Source organism: Impatiens glandulifera, chromosome 4 (assembly GCF_907164915.1).
Source record: "Impatiens glandulifera chromosome 4, dImpGla2.1, whole genome shotgun sequence".
Classification (NCBI taxonomy): Eukaryota; Viridiplantae; Streptophyta; class Magnoliopsida; order Ericales; family Balsaminaceae; genus Impatiens; species Impatiens glandulifera.
Genome location: NC_061865.1, coordinates 19624321 through 19640411, shown reverse-complemented (window position 1 = coordinate 19640411; position 16091 = coordinate 19624321). Strand labels below are relative to the sequence as shown.

Below are 16091 nucleotides of genomic sequence, written 5' to 3'. Positions count from 1 at the left end.
TTTCTTTTTACATTTCAGATTTGAGTTGATAATGTATTTTGTTCGATTCGATATCTTATTTAATCGGATTGAATTTTTATCATTCGAATAATATTTCCAATTTTCGGTGGGTCGTTCTGCTCATATTATCCGATTGTATGGGTGATGTTTTATCGAGTCCATGTTCTTTCCCCATTTTTAGCCGCAAAGGAGACGAAATAATCGGATTTTGAGTTGTTTTTCATTTTTTGATAATGAGTTTTTTATTTGATCTTAATATGAAAAGTCTTTCTACATTTATCTTCACATGATTTGTATGAGTTCCTTATTATTTCGATCATATAGGTAGATAATCAATTCTAATTTGTCAGAATTTTTTTCAACGTTGCTTACCAACTCTCGACTAAGGATAATTTCAAATGGCACTCAGAATATTTCGTAGAGATTTTTTTATATCACTTCATTGATTTATTCAGCTTCATTTACTTCAACACTCATTGATTAGGAATTCAAATAAGTTATTCTTGAAGTCATTCTTAACGAATTGTATGATTGACTCATATGTTTTATTTTATAATATTTACTCGTCAATTTTTTATATTTAACTCCGAATTGATTTATTTATTGAGAAGTAATTTTTTTTTATAAAAAAAAAATTATTTTGTATGAGTTTTTAATGTTAATATTTTAATTTATTATTATTTATTTATAAACATTTGTTTTATTAAATATTCTAGAACAAATAAAATGATTTTCGCATACCAATAATATTTTAATATGTATATTTAAAATGGTTATGGGTCCAACCCGACTCGAACCATTTATCAGATCCAAGTCCAACTGCCATAGCAACTGCATAAATTCACCGCAGATCTATTATTTCTTACAAGATACGCCTTAAATCATCGATTTCCTTGTCGGATCAGCTTCATTAGCCAAAAGCCAAACTCTCCGATTGATAATTTGTTGAAACTGGATCATATCTTGAATTTCCCAGCCAGGTTGTGAAATGGCGACGAGAACAGCTGCTGCTGTTGCAGCCGGCCCAGGCGCTTCTAGCTTACCCAAATCGGGAGCTGTCTCCAAAGGCTACAACTTTGCTTCTACCTGGGAGCAGGTGGGTTTATCAGTTTCTTATCTGTTTCGCCATCAGTCATCACACTGAATGCACTAGTGAATTTTCCCATTTGGGTTTATTCCCTCTGCTTAATTATGAGTTGAGATTTATTTCATGTTGATGATTCACAATGTACTAGCTTGTAGTTTGTTGATAGTTAATGAAGATTGATGCATAACATTCATATATGTTCTAATTGATACATAATCTTCCCATCTTTATTAAGCAACAAGCATCCTTAATTATGTTATTACTTTCACCAGAAGTGTTCATGTAAATTGTGACTGAGGAACTACCTACATATTGTATCAGTTACAAATGAATAAGGTTAAAAGAGATTATGGTGATAAATGAGTATTAATTGTTTGGAGGTTCATGAACATAAACTTCATACAACTTTGGTTAGGAGTTTCATTGTACTCACTGATTATATTTTTACTGATGCAGCATTATCCTTTGTTTTTCTATTTGTGTTACTTCAAGTCTTCAAGCGATGAAGTTACTAATTTATGAACTTGGTTCTTTGTTTCATCTTCCACGATGAACAAATGTTTTATTCATTGCGGTGATCAAGTTGTTAAGATGTATTTTCTTTTTTCTCTTTTTGTGTTTATTTTTGGTACAGAATGCACCTCTAACAGAACAACAACAGACAGCAATAGTAGCACTTTCTCATGTGTTTGCAGAGCGACCTTTTCCTGAGAATTTGGTAAGGAGATAGTCTGTTTTTCCTTCCTTACATTCTGTAAAAATATCAATTGTCTTAAGGGTACTTTTATGATGGTAGTCAGGGGAGCGTGTATTTGGGAAGGAAATCGGTTTGACTATTTCAACAAATCACAGCTCAGTGGAAGATTCAGGGGCTATTGAAGCAATCCTGGTCAACACAAATCAGGTGAGTCAGTTTTTCCGGAAATATGTGCTCTAAATAACTCTTTTATGTTAACATATTGAAAATATTGATTATTGTAGCGAGAGTGAATGTACTGGTTTCTTGGGACATATTATTGGTGGAGGAAGCCTTATTCTCTTGGACTTATTTTAGAGCATCTAACATCTCCTTATGTTTTTAAGAGGCTTATCAGTGTTCCCTCCTAGTTACCTTGTTTGCTTTATTAAACTTAATCTTTCCATCATATATATACATCCTCAACCATGAAACCACTGATAAAGTCATAAATTTACTTGATACCAAAAAGTTGGTCAATTTTATTTGATTATCACACAGTTAAGTCACCTATCTTTGTGCCTTTCCATGTTTTAATCAAATTGGCATGTTCTGTATAACCTACCTCTTTCTTGGTTGGTTAGAGACAATTATCATGCTAGAAAAGCCATTAAAGACTGTATTCTCAATCTATTGGACTTCTTTATATATAGGGTTATGTTGACTTTAGCATGACTTATTTATGATCATTATGAAGTAAATTAGTGAAAATGTAATTTGTTAGGCAGTCTCGACTATTTGATCATGACATTAACTTCATTCACTTTTGAGATCATTAAATGCTTTCCATTTGAAGTAGTGTCCTTTGTTTTACTTACCTGGAGAATGTTTTAGCTCTCTTTTTCAATTAGGCATCCTCACTTTTCATGATTGTATTGTGTATGTTCTTCTTAACATGCTATCATCTTGTTGCAGTTTTATAAATGGTTTACAGATCTGGAAGCAGCAATGAAGTCAGAGGTTGGTATCCTTCCCTATTATGTTTGGAGATATTTGAGCATCAAGCAATTATCTCTGTAAGCTTCAAAGAACTTATTTTTGCATAGACAGAAGAGAAGTATCAGCACTATGTGAACAATTTAACAGAGCGCATACAGACATGTGATGGTATACTTCAGAAGGTAAGTATCTCGTTCGTTATATGCTTCAACATTTTGAGAATAGCATCTTTGATCTCATGCGGTTTCCTGGTTATATAGTCATATTGTGGTTCTTTTTGCAGGTGGATGAAACCCTAAACTTATTTAGTGACCTGCAATTGCAGCACGAAGCTGTAGCAACAAAGACCAAAACACTTCATGATGAATGTGATAGACTGGTGTGCACCTTTTCTGTCCTTAGTTTGTATGTTTATTTCTCATGGGTCAATATTTCAATAGGCCGTCTAATCATTTAGCAATTAATTTTCCATAGAAGGAGTCAGTTTCAGCTTTTACTGTCATATTATTTGTTTTGTTATTTATTATTGTAGCGTACCTAGGCAAAATTAGTGCATTTTCTTTTCTTGTCCATTTTCCTTTTTTTTGGGTGGGGGATAAGGGCTGAAGATGCTACATATGTACAAGTGCATTATATTGAATCTTATTTTCTCAAGCTGATAAACTCTCTTAAGTTTTCTTTTCTAGTTATTTCTACTTGTGTCATTGAAACTGAAACTATTGCAATGTGCAGGAAACCCTAAAAGTACATGTCAATATTCTAATGTTATATTTTGTTTGCTTAAAACTGTATTAATATGTATGCTTCCAAAATATTTACTCATTTTGGATTTTGATGTTCTTGCATCTATTGCAGCTAATGGAGAAGCAAAAACTGATTGAATTTGCTGAAGCACTTCGCAATAAGCTGAACTACTTTGATGAACTAGAGAATGTAAGCTTCCATATACATAGATAGGATTTCTATACAACAACTTATTTGTGCTTGTTAGATGAATATTTCCAACTTCCAAGTTGAACTTGACTGTTCTAAAAAACCATGTTTCCATCACTTTATGTATGAATTTCTACTCCACTTGACTTTTTTTTTGGTAATGTATCACTCTCTACCATTCAATTACAAAATCTGTTTTTCTAATTGGTCATGCATATTCTTGTCATTTTATGTCTCTATTTATGAAAACCTTATATATGTAGTGTGCTTTTACTCATGATAGACAGTAATGTACAAACACATTAAGAATTGTACACTGTTCATCCTTCCTTGCATCCATTTGCATGAGAAGGCTTAACTGTGATTAATCACAAGATTTATCTCTAAATTGTATTATTGTTTTCTAATCTTGTTGTCAGGTTGCTGCCAATTTCTATTCTCCAAACATGAATGTTGCTAATGGAAACTTTCTTCCTCTACTTAAAAGACTGGATGAATGCATATCGTGAGTAAATGACTTTTGTACTACTTCTATTAGACAACAAGGTTGAAACAGACAATTTATTACCTAACCCTAGCTGCAATACCAATTCTCTGACCTTGGATGTGATTTTAACTCTAGGACTGAAAATACCATCTGATTTTGATTTTTTAATATTTATGAATCATCAACCCCAATGGAAGCTCATATTCTTCTTTTGTTTTCCCATAGCATCCTTAGAACAGTGATTGGATTTTTAATGAGCTTTTGAAACCAATAGAACATCTGAGGCGCATTTCTGTACATTTTAAAGTAATAATTCTGACCAAGCACAATACATGCTACCAAAAGTTCACACAGTTCAGCAAGCATGACCTAGTTTGCCCGCATTAGCCTTGTAATTGGTTCATTGAGAATTCTGTTGATGGAGATTGGAAACCAATGAAGTGGATGGAAAAAAAAATACTTGTCATACATTGAAAGAATGCAAGAGTGGTAATCTTTAGTACAAGGAAAAATAATTTGCTTGTTTCAAATCGTAAGAAACACTTCTCTGAAGTGCCAGAAGGCCCAGAATAGGACTCCATGCAGGTGTCTGTATGGGTATGTGCATCCTTTCAACTGGATTTAATGTTTACACAACGTATTTGATTTGACTCGTGACAATATGAGTCAGTAAATATTAAGAATGGTGTAATCTATGTATGTACCTTTTAGTTTCATTTTAGGTAGAGAAAATGGAGAATTATCTCATTCTTCAGTCTGATTACTATTATATTTTAACTGGATTGAGTCTGCAAAAAGGTCCTGATCTTTTCTTTTCAATATTAACAAAGCTAATGGTATTCTAAGCAATTAGTTATTACCTGTTTCATTTCTCAAAAAAGAAAGAAAATTTAACTGCTTCAATGTTGACCTGTGATATATAGAATAAGCTAGTCATAAAACCTGTTTGCAGACCTGTAATATTCCTCACTTAACCCCATAGAAACTCTTATAAAGTTGAGTTAGTCATCAAACCTAAGATACGATAGAGTTTAGTTCTTAGTCATTATTATTTATTTTATATAGAACCTTCTAGTATTAGATGTCCTACCTTATTGCAGGAACATGTAGAATATTTCCTGTTTTTCTTGTGATGAAAGCACGCTTATGCACTACACTTACTGTATACACTGGTAGGTACATTGAAGCAAATTCTCAGTACGCGGAGTCTGGTGTCTACTTAGTCAAGTTTCGACAACTCCAGGTATACTGTTACTAAGTATGTAAAGATTTCTGCAGATAATGGGTGTGATGGGAATGAGGAATTTTGGAGTATTATTTAGGTTTTCCAAATCCAATGAGACAAAGCTCTTACAGGCATCAACCCAAAAATTACCCATTCCAAACAATCAGCTTTTGAAGCCTAGGTATTTGGTTTAAGCATTTGAATTCAGCGACATCTTTTTTAAGAAGGGAAGTATCATTATCTTTTATGATATGGCTCGTTGTTAATCACTATTATTCACTTAGACTCGCTATCCTGCATAACCAGTTTCCATAAAATAAGTTATTTATGTTTCCTTCCTTTGTTTTTTATTGAGAGATTAGACTGTACATGAGCATAGATTGACATTACAATATGTCCAAGCTTTCCTCCTTTAAGTGTGCAAATATTCTCTTGAAATCCAGTAGCAGATTTTGTCACTGTATTCATATAGATTAGTATACCTTTTATTTGGTTCAACAATATTTACCCAAATCTGTGAAAGGAATATCATCACAATCCCAAATTGAATTATGCTCATCAGAGACAACGCTTCCAGTGGTTAGGTTGCAAACTAAAATGCGATGGATACCAAATTTGGTGCTACTTTTTTTTTCTTCGTATTTTGCAATTTTAGTACTCTGAAAGCAGAAGTTGTTCATGGCAGTCGCGAGCTTTGGGAATGCTACGCACTCATGTTCTTTTTGTTCTCAGAAATACTGCTTCTCAGGTATGTCATTGTGGGAAACTAAAAATTCTGTTTTAAGGATTAATTGCTTTAAAATTGACTTGTTTTCTTTATCAGGTCCAGGCAGCAATGCGTAGTAATAGTGTGAACAAGTCTCATGCTTCTGAGGGTATAGATCCATCCATTATATATGTCCGTTTCAAAGCAGCAGCAAATGAGGTAGATAATTCCACCTTTTGGTTTAGCTGAAGTTTTCCCTGTTCTTGTGGTGGGGTTGGGTAGGTTTGGTGTAATGAAATGAAGATAGAATAGCTTTCAGCTAAGTTACTTGAAGATTATAGCACTATCTGAAAACTTCCTAATTAGGGGAAGAATGTTATATGATCTATTGCAGACATTAAATGCTCAAGCATGCCTCCAAGATTATAGTTGTTGCTTTCCTTGTGTATAAATAATCTTCTTTTGTACATTAGAGTTTGATCAGAAATATCATACAAAAACTTCCTTGCGATCCTATTTCTACTTTAATATCACTGAAAAACTGACCCATTTAAAAGAAGAAATAACATATAAAACAGAACATTTATTCTTCTCAATCTCTTGTCTTCTTGATCTTCTTCACAATTGTTTATTAAATATATGACTCGGGATGTTAAACATTGCAGCTTAAACCAGTGCTCGAGGAAATAGAAAGCAGAGCATCTAGGAAAGAATATGTTCAGATTCTTGCAGAGTGTCACCGAATATATTGTGAACAGCGGCTTTCCTTGGTGAGCTGTTGACCTCTCTCTTAAGTTTCCTCTTTTGCACCTTTCTTCCAGAATCTCTGTTGTTTGAGTGTATTTTCTTCTCAAACATATTTTTCCTGCTGCATATTTTCATTTTGATTCCAATGACTCACTTTCCTTTCTTTGTTATCCAGGTGAAAGGTATTGTGCAGCAGAAGATATCAGAATTTTCCAAAAAAGAAACTTTGCCATCACTGACTAGATCTGGATGTGCATACCTGATGCAGGTTAATACTTGATCAGACTTTTATCACATAAGGATTATTGTCTGGGTACTGAGAATTGTGCTCTTCTAGTTTGAAATGCTATGTTCCTCAAATCAAAGGATTCTTATGGCTTCTATGGTTCATTTTCTTAATTCTTTAGCAATATAACTTTTCTTTTAATGTCTTTGAGTTTTCATGCATATGTTAGGTTTGAGCTTTTACTACTTGGATTCTCCTGAGGTAGATCATACCCCCAAACAGCCTATTGATTATAATTAAGTAAGGAAACCAGAAAACTGAATCATTTTTTTAATAATTGTTAAGTTTCTATATGACACCCTAGTTAGAACTATTAGTGGATATTGTTCTTTCGGAATTGAATTGGGCTACAACCGTGACTTACAGCTTAAAATCTTTTCCAGTGGGGTATTGCTTAAGAATGATAGCAGACATAGAATTCTGGAGACTTAGTTTCAGATATTTGATATTTCCATTTTCTCCAGGTTTACGATTCAATAAATCAGTTTGTTTTTATTTCTACATTGTTTGTTGGAAGGAGTTTTAACATTAGTATTGGGTTTATCTCTTACAGTTTAAGTTTTCCACGAAGTTGATAAGCGATTACACAGGCTTCATTCGAAAACACATTATGTTTCTTTGTCAGGATCCGGATAACAAATCGTCAATAAATTTATGAATATTTGTTTGACTATGTTCATTTTCCAAATGCGATCTCATATGTGGATCCAAATGAGAAATATGACTGTTTCCAAATGAAGATAGTTATTTTGTGTATGCTAGTCCAGATACCTCAAGTATTTTCCTTTGTGTAATAAATTTTTTTGGCATGGAGGAGATTTGTTTTAAAATATCCACTGGCCAGTTCTTTTTTCCTATCTGTATTAAGCTCATTTATATATAATTCCAATTCCAAATTGATAATGAACTTAATAGTGGTTAAGGAGCTACCTCGAGTGAGGTGTAACCGACATATCTTGGTTCTTGCAACCCAACTGGTTCCCTTCTTTCATTTTCGCACTTGTTCACTAGGGATAGTTTTTGAGTCCCTTCAAAAGTACATAGCACAAAAACTCATTCATATCGCAAGAGTCAAACCTAGAAAGTGTGTCTCAAAAAGAACTGATAGAAGGATTTTCTTGAGGTCCAAATCTTTTCTATGTGATGGATAAAATCTTTGACGGTTTAAAAGTTTGCTTGGACTTGTAACAAACTAAAAGAAAAGCTTAAACATGAATGTTCTATTTGGGTTGGTTAATACTTGCTTCATCCACTAAGGAAATGGATGTTTTCCATTATTCTTGTAGACCATCTAGATGACAAAGATTTTTTGCATTTTCGAGACAGTTCAATGCATGAGCAATCTGGCTCAAAGCGAAATTCGCTCTTGCAGAGAATGCAGAAGCCTTCGGGTAACCCATTTTCTAGATTTGTTTTAGCCATGTTTGTGTCTTTTTTTTGGGGCTTTTCATTCCTACTACTGAATTGTTGTTTTGTAAAATCACGATTGATGCAACTCTTGCATTGAATGTGTTTTTAATGAATGAACTATTTCTCAAAAAATAAAATAAAATGAAAGCTTAAACAGATAAAATGACATGCCTGGTTGATATTTCTCGGAAGAACATATTTCTTAGTTGTCCAGAGAACTCATCTTAAGTAAGAGTCAAGAATCTCTGAAATATCATTTCTTGATTTGAATTTGCTGATGGGTACTTGAGATCTCGAATTTCTAAAAGCTCATTATTTTAGATTCTATGCCTACATTTTTCATCAATAGTTTCCCAGTTTCGTTGTCAACTACTTTGATTTAGTTCCCAATATTTAATATCATACTCTTAAATAGTGTACATGTGTGTTTGTTTGGACCTCCTGTCTTGTCTTTTATTTATGGGAGAGTTGCAATAGCTATTCTCCAAACATTCAACCATGATAGTTGGAGCATATCATAATTAAATACTTCTAAATTTAATTACTGTTGAGCCCCTCATGCAAGGCTGCTATGAGGATGATATGTGATTAAATCTTGTATTGATTTATTCTCTAGTTCATGCCCACTGTTTGTTGTTGTATTTTCAATTGGAAGTGTTTAAGGCATATATGTTTTAGCACTGGTGGAGAATTGATAATAGTTAGAGTTTTTGATCAGACACTTTGCATGTTTTAGGTATGTCAGCTTGAAAATCAACTCTTTAGTCATTTTTTCCCATCATCTTCGGAGGATGCCTCAAGTTTGTCTCCATTAATAAATCCATTGTAAGTTCTGTAATGTATTTCCTTCTTTCATTTGTACAATTTCTCTCAACTGTTCTTTTACCCTGTTTTCCTTCCTTTGTGGATGTTGGTTAAGCATATATTAAGTCCACATTGTTACGACACTCTAGTCTAACGGCTATTATTGGAACCTAAAACCAATGCCTCAAGATTAACCAACTAGTTTTTGCTCATGATACAGGTCAGGCAATAATATGTAATGTTCCTTTGTGGTTCAACTGCCAAATGTAAACGAATATTGTTCAACAATAAAGATATTAACTGGACCTATATTTTTCTTTTTTTGAGAACGCTATGTTCCGCTTCTCCTTTGGAGTGCGACTAATCCCTGCGGGTTAAGCACATAGCCTGCAAACACATTTAACCATTTAACCAGGCGCATAACTTGCTGCCTGACGGGCTCGAACCCAGGACCTGAGGGAGGCTGGGGATATCCACCTCTTTCTTGCCGCTAGGCTAGACCTATATTAGTGAAAACTAACAACCTTTTTCTTAGGGCATGGAAGTGGAGGGTCGTGCTAGCCTCCCCAATGGAATAAATTCCGGTCACAATTTTTAAAATAAAAATAAAAATGTATATATATCTTTTAGTGACAACCTTGTAGGATCCTTAGATGATGATTTTTGAGGCTACATGTGACTTTCTCATAGTTGCCATGTTGATGGAAAAGATGACACATTAGTAGCAAAGTGTGGACTTGTATTTTTAACTGTTTAACTGCTCCCTTCTCTCTTTTTTTAATATTGTAAAGTGTCTTTCATTCCATTATTGCAACATAGTTTATGCAATTGGCTTTTGTCACCTTTTTTTTCTGGTAAGAATTTTTAATGTTCACATCATTTTATGCATCACACCTTCCATCAGATGCTTTGCCATTTTTTTCTTTTTCACAGTGGGTGGATGGTTCTTTTGATTAGCAGCCCTTTGCTTTACTGCTACTCTCCTTTCTTTTGTAGGAGTACATATTTGTATGATACATTGCGGCCAAAACTTATCCACGAGGCAAATCTTGACATTCTTTGTGAACTTGTCGAAATTCTCAAGGTTGAAGTGCTCGGTGAACAGCTGAGTAGACGAACTGAATCACTTGCTGGGCTACGTCCTATACTGGATAGAATTCTTGAAGATGTCCATGAGCGATTGACATTTCGTGCTCGCACACATATACGTGATGAGGTGGGTTCTTAAGGGGTTGTATTCATGTTGGGTTCCTAATAACCAGATCAACTTTAACATTGAAGATTTGCTAATCTTAATAGGTTTACCTGAAATTCTTTTAGAAATCTTGTTTCAGTGGCAACTTTGTATATTAATTTTGTGGTTGCTAAATGTTAAAAATATCAACCATTATATCTCTAATTGATGGTATTCTTAGTATAGATTTATTTATTTTTTGAAAAAAATGTCAACTTTCATTGTAATCGAAAGTGGAATGCAAGAAGCATTCTTAAACAGTTTGCAGAAAACAAAAGGGATGAAGAAACTTAGTATAGATTTATAATTGATTATAATTAGAATATTTGCTATTTGAAGGACATATTTTATTACTAATTTAAGGGAGGAATATGTGTATATATATGAAACAAATTAATCAATAAAGTACTTAGTTTTCCTGAACTTTATTAAATCTTCACTGTCATTCATGGAGTATCTTCATGCTTTTAAGCTGTTGCATATCTTTTGTTCCACGTAGTGAGTTACCAAAAACTGATAGGCATCAGTAAAAATGGTATGTTCATATTTTCTGTTTACTAGGGAAGCTACTGCCTCCAACTATTTATACTGTATTAGTTGACTTTCCACCTACCCTGCTAAAAATATATGATCAATTGAAATGATGCACACTTGGATGTAAGAAAATGTTACTATATAATTGGAGATGTTTTACAATGAGCATGCTTGCTGTTATATTTTGGTGAATTGTCATGATAAATATCTCACTAGAATATGATGTCCATTATTTTATTTTTTTCCAGATTGCGAATTATCTTCCTTTAGATGATGATTTGGATTATCCAGCAAAGCTTGAGAAATTGTCTGAGATAAAATCTGGAACAACTGTAAGTTTAGCTAATAAAGTTTCTCTTTGACTTAAATTTGCTCATGTGAACTACCCTGATGGAATTCTCTTACTCTTTTAACCCATTATAACTGTGCAATGGTTGTTGCTATAATTGTTGTTTTGAAGAACTCGTCGAACAAACTTCTACTGAACTATGATTTTCTTTTATCTTGTAAGATGCAGATTGATGATGAGAATACTGATGTTTTCAAAACCTGGTTCCCTCCCCTAGAAAAAACCCTATCATGCCTCTCAAAGTTGTATCGTTGTCTGGAACAAACAGTTTTCACTGGTTTGGCACAGGTTGGACCAACATCTTACGTTTCTCTTGTATCAAAATTCTGATTCTTGTTTCTAATTTTTCTTAATAAGTATTGGTTCTTTATTTCTGCCAGGAAGCTGTAGAAGTCTGTTCTTTATCAATCCAAGTAAGTTACTAATGCTGCTGCAGTTATTTATTCTAGTTTTTATGTAAGGTTTCTGCTTTGAAATGCTTTTGTCCCACTTTAAGCCAACACAAGAACATATCTTGTAATCATATTTTCATTTAATGTATATGTAAACATTTCAATTTTTTCTTCCAAAAAACTGATTGGTATTATTGTCCACTCTCCATATCCTTTTTCTAAGCCCATATTTGCTACAAGAGTTTATCATCTCTAGTTGTATTAAAACGTGTGAGAACTCAAACATGCTCATTAAGTGAGATGGAGATTATATGTTCTCGCATATATCTGACTTAATGCTTCATTTGGAAACAACTTGTTTTGTCAGATTTATCATCTGCATCTTTGCAAACTAAACATAGTTGGAGATAGGTTAAAAAATTTACTGAAGGTTTCTCATTCCAAATCCAAGATCCAGACAATCTTTGATTGAAAACATTAAAAAGGTTGTCCTCTTGTAACAAATGGAACTCATTTTGTGTAATTTTGTCCTTGTGGATGCAATAGAAAGCAAGCAAACAAGTTGCAAAAAGGTCATCACCTATGGATGGGCAACTTTTCCTCATAAAGCATCTTCTCATATTAAGGGAGCAGGTAGTTTTTCTCTTTACTTTGTTCTTGGTAATTTAATTTTCTTAAAATGTTCTAACTCAATACCATCCCATCCAGATTGCACCATTTGATATTGAATTTTCAGTCACATACAAGGAACTTGACTTCTCACATGTGCTGGTTAGTACCCCTGCACAAAACAAGTAATATTAGTTTGTATTGTTTGAAATGAAGCATAACTTTTTTGTATGAGTAAAGATTGAGTAGGAGTTGACTAAGTTCCAACTATTAAAAACTTCATTTCTAGATTATGAGCATAGAACAGTCAATTGGTTATTAATGTTGGTGTGCTCAACCAATAATGATGGATGCTATGCAAACCTAGTAACCAAATACAAGAAAAAATGATCGTTCTTGCTGAAGATAGTCATTAAAGTTTGAAATTAAGAAAAAGAAAAGAAGATTTTTGAAATTTTTATGTACTTTATACTAAGGAAATGATGATTTTCTCATCATAACTTTTTGCAACAAGAAAAATGATCCAGATATGGAACTTCAGTTTTCACGTTATTTATGAAAATGAATATCTTTTGAACCTTAAATCCATTATTCCTTGCTTCACATGCAAAATTAACCTCATTATGCATACTGCAAATCAGGATCATTTAAGACGGATACTTAGAGGCCAGGCATCACTGTTCGATTGGTCGAGATCAACTTCCTTGGCAAGGACCTTGTCTCCCCGAGTATTGGAAAGTGAAATTGATGCAAAGAAGGTCTGCAATTCCTTAAACTAGCTTTGGCACATATAAAATGGAAGTTATTTCATACATTGTTCCCATATGTTTTTAATTTTTAATTTTATGATTCAAGCAAAATACCAGATAAATAGAGAGTTTTTTGTTTGTTGCCTTACATTATTGACTGTGCTGTTTAAACATGACTATGTATTTTCTTACAGGAGCTGGAGAAAAGTCTTAAATCCACATGTGAAGAGTTTATTTTTTCAGTCACCAAACTTGTTGTGGACCCAATGCTTTCCTTTGTTACCAAGGTTTGTTATCCTACTCATATTATCTTAACTACCTTGAAGGAAGCGGAAAATCTTTTGAACAATATTGCCAAAACCTGGCTTGATTTCTTTTCCTGTGAAGTAATGAGTACTTTGTCAACCATTTTGAATGTGCACACATACAGTTGGAGTTATCAAGCTATGGAAGTAGGCAATTGTGAAACTCTCATGGTCTGTTTGTTTTCCAGTGAGAGAACAAAAGGATAAAATTGTTTTTAATTTTTTCCAGTGAGATTTTTATTTTCATGATGATCATATTAGTTTTTTGGATTATTTTTTATATAATTGTGAATTTTCACAAACATAACAAGCATATATTTTTCAACTTGAAAAAAAGGTGATAACAAAACAGCCAATAAAGTGGTGTGAATTTATGGTGAAGATGGTTTACATAGAGCTGTGAATTTCAAGAATGGTTTCTGATAAAAAATCATTTGACTTCTCTTTTACAGGTGACAGCTGTTAAAGTTGCATTGTCGTCCTCCAACAGTTCAAATAAGCTGGAATCGGTAATGACCAAGCCACTCAAGGAACAAGCTTTCGCCACACCAGAAAAAGTCGCAGAACTGGTTCAGAAGGTATATCTTAATTCTAGCGATTTTCTGATGTGACTATTAATTACAGTTGCAGTCCTCTTTTTGCACGAGAAAAGCTGGCTTACATACTTTAAATTGCCTTCTTGTCAAAGTTCATAAAAGTGGGTCCATTTGTTTCCAGGATGCTTGCTGCTTATGATACATGACTTGACTAAAAATTTGAACATAAGATCATCACATAATTGCTGCTTACCAAAAGAAAGACAACATTGGCCTGTTTCTTTATTCACTTTTCTTCACATTCATCGTGATCATAAAAAAATCTCTATACCATCATGATCCAAAAAATAATCCGATTCTAGAAAAAATCTTAAACCAACTGAAAAATATAATTAAAACACTTTCAGTTTTATTTCAGCAATTTTCAATGGGTCATGATTGTGACATAATACTATTTTGTGTTTATAACCTTAAAATAGGTTGGAGTTGCTATTCAGCAAGAGCTGCCAGGAGTCGTGGAAAAAATGAAGCTTTACTTGCAGAATCCTTCAACCCGTATGATACTCTTCAAACCCATAAAGTAAGTTTGTTTGGGTTTCTGTTAATAATAAGTTACCCAAAAATATATTTAAGGAAAAGCAATTAGTCTGCCATTATGTGTAAAATAATGTTTGTGATTTTGTAGGACTAACATCATTGAAGCCCATAATCAAGTACAAACACTCTTGAAATCAGAGTATTCTCCTGAAGATATAGAAGGCATCATCAACATGGTTTTCATCCCACATCTGCAGGCAGAGCTGGACAAGCTCCTGTAGAATGTGTTTTGGCACGAGTCTCGTTCTTAAAACTAATCAATCAAACAAAAGGAACGTACAAAGTTGGTCAAACCCTAAATCATGGGATGTGAAAAGTATGTTTTGTTGGTTTCTATTTTCTGCATCTTCTAGGGTCAAACAAAATTTTCCATTTTTTCTTGTTCTAATTTCTGTGTTGTTTTACAGGTTAATATGTGAATGTTTGGTTAGTTACTATTGAACCAAGAAAGAAGGGCACATTTATATCGATAGTAGTATGATATAATTATATGTATTGGACATAACATACCATTTTCTACACTTTTGATTTTACCTTCTGTCTATGGAATTATGATTTTTTTTTTGTGTAAACTTCATAAGTAGTAGGAACTACTAGTCTACAATTCCTCTTTCGCTATATGAGTTGTTTACGATTGATAATGAAATTCCCTTCCTTTTTATATTCGAAATACAGCCTAATAATTTGTTTCACTTCAGCGTTAATTGGCTGGTTACTGAATTTACCCGTTTGATGACGACTGATTTTCTGGGTTTTTTCTATTCTTTTGTTTGATTTGTCAATTCATGGCATAATCAAAGCTTAAGGTGATTAAACAAAAAAAAATAAAATCCTGATTTACATTTGGGTCTTAACTTGATGCCATACTTATGAAACCATTTTGACAATTGCATTTGGGTCTTAACTGGATGCCATACTTATGAAACCATTTTGACAATTGCATTTCAAAAGATTTCGATATTGGTCAAAACAGGAGATGCTCTACTTTCTTTCCTTGTTCTGGTCAGCCTTATGTAATTTTGTGAAAATACAAAACCTAATCAAATTTATTCTTTTTTAGCGATTTTTTTCTTTTCTAAATGATAGTTAAGATACCAAATTAGATTAGGTCATCATGAGAAAAATGATCTAAACATTGAAACTAAAAACTGATTTAATGATTTTCAGAAAACCTCTAGAAGATACATTGATTTCAAACATGGCTAAACATGTTGGATTTATAAAATAAATAAAGTGAATTGTCTTATTGTTATTTAATTTTATGATGAACAGTATCATACATGTCAGCAATTTGAACTTTTTTGTTTTTTTTAACAAGTTTAGATCTGAAGTAACAAGGAGCCGGATTGGATATATAAAAGCCAATAGATTTGAACCAAAAACAGTAGCTACATTGTTACATATATTTTTTAAAATTGATGTTTTT

General features: G+C 33.1%; 1 protein-coding gene across 3 annotated transcripts; it reads left to right on the top strand.

Annotated features, from left to right (window-relative positions):
• Positions 1-856: 856 nt before the first annotated feature.
• LOC124933772 (conserved oligomeric Golgi complex subunit 3) lies at positions 857-15357 on the top strand. 3 transcript variants are annotated; one of them, XM_047474212.1, is made up of 26 exons: positions 857-1096; positions 1722-1805; positions 1884-1991; positions 2739-2783; positions 2870-2944; positions 3046-3141; positions 3618-3695; positions 4115-4200; positions 5359-5425; positions 6093-6155; positions 6231-6332; positions 6779-6883; positions 7036-7128; positions 9293-9381; positions 10357-10576; positions 11377-11460; positions 11640-11765; positions 11858-11890; positions 12416-12502; positions 12578-12640; positions 13120-13236; positions 13422-13514; positions 13985-14110; positions 14548-14648; positions 14754-14981; positions 15073-15357. In XM_047474212.1, exons 1-25 carry the CDS (start codon positions 989-991, stop codon positions 14884-14886), a joined length of 2382 nt encoding a protein of 793 aa, XP_047330168.1. In that variant the 5' UTR covers positions 857-988; the 3' UTR covers positions 14887-14981; positions 15073-15357. The 3 variants fall into 3 exon arrangements, with proteins under 3 accessions (XP_047330168.1, XP_047330170.1, XP_047330171.1); XM_047474214.1 differs by having other exon boundaries at positions 858-1096; positions 11646-11765; XM_047474215.1 differs by lacking the exon at positions 857-1096 and having other exon boundaries at positions 1774-1805; positions 2874-2944.
• Positions 15358-16091: the final 734 nt, after the last annotated feature.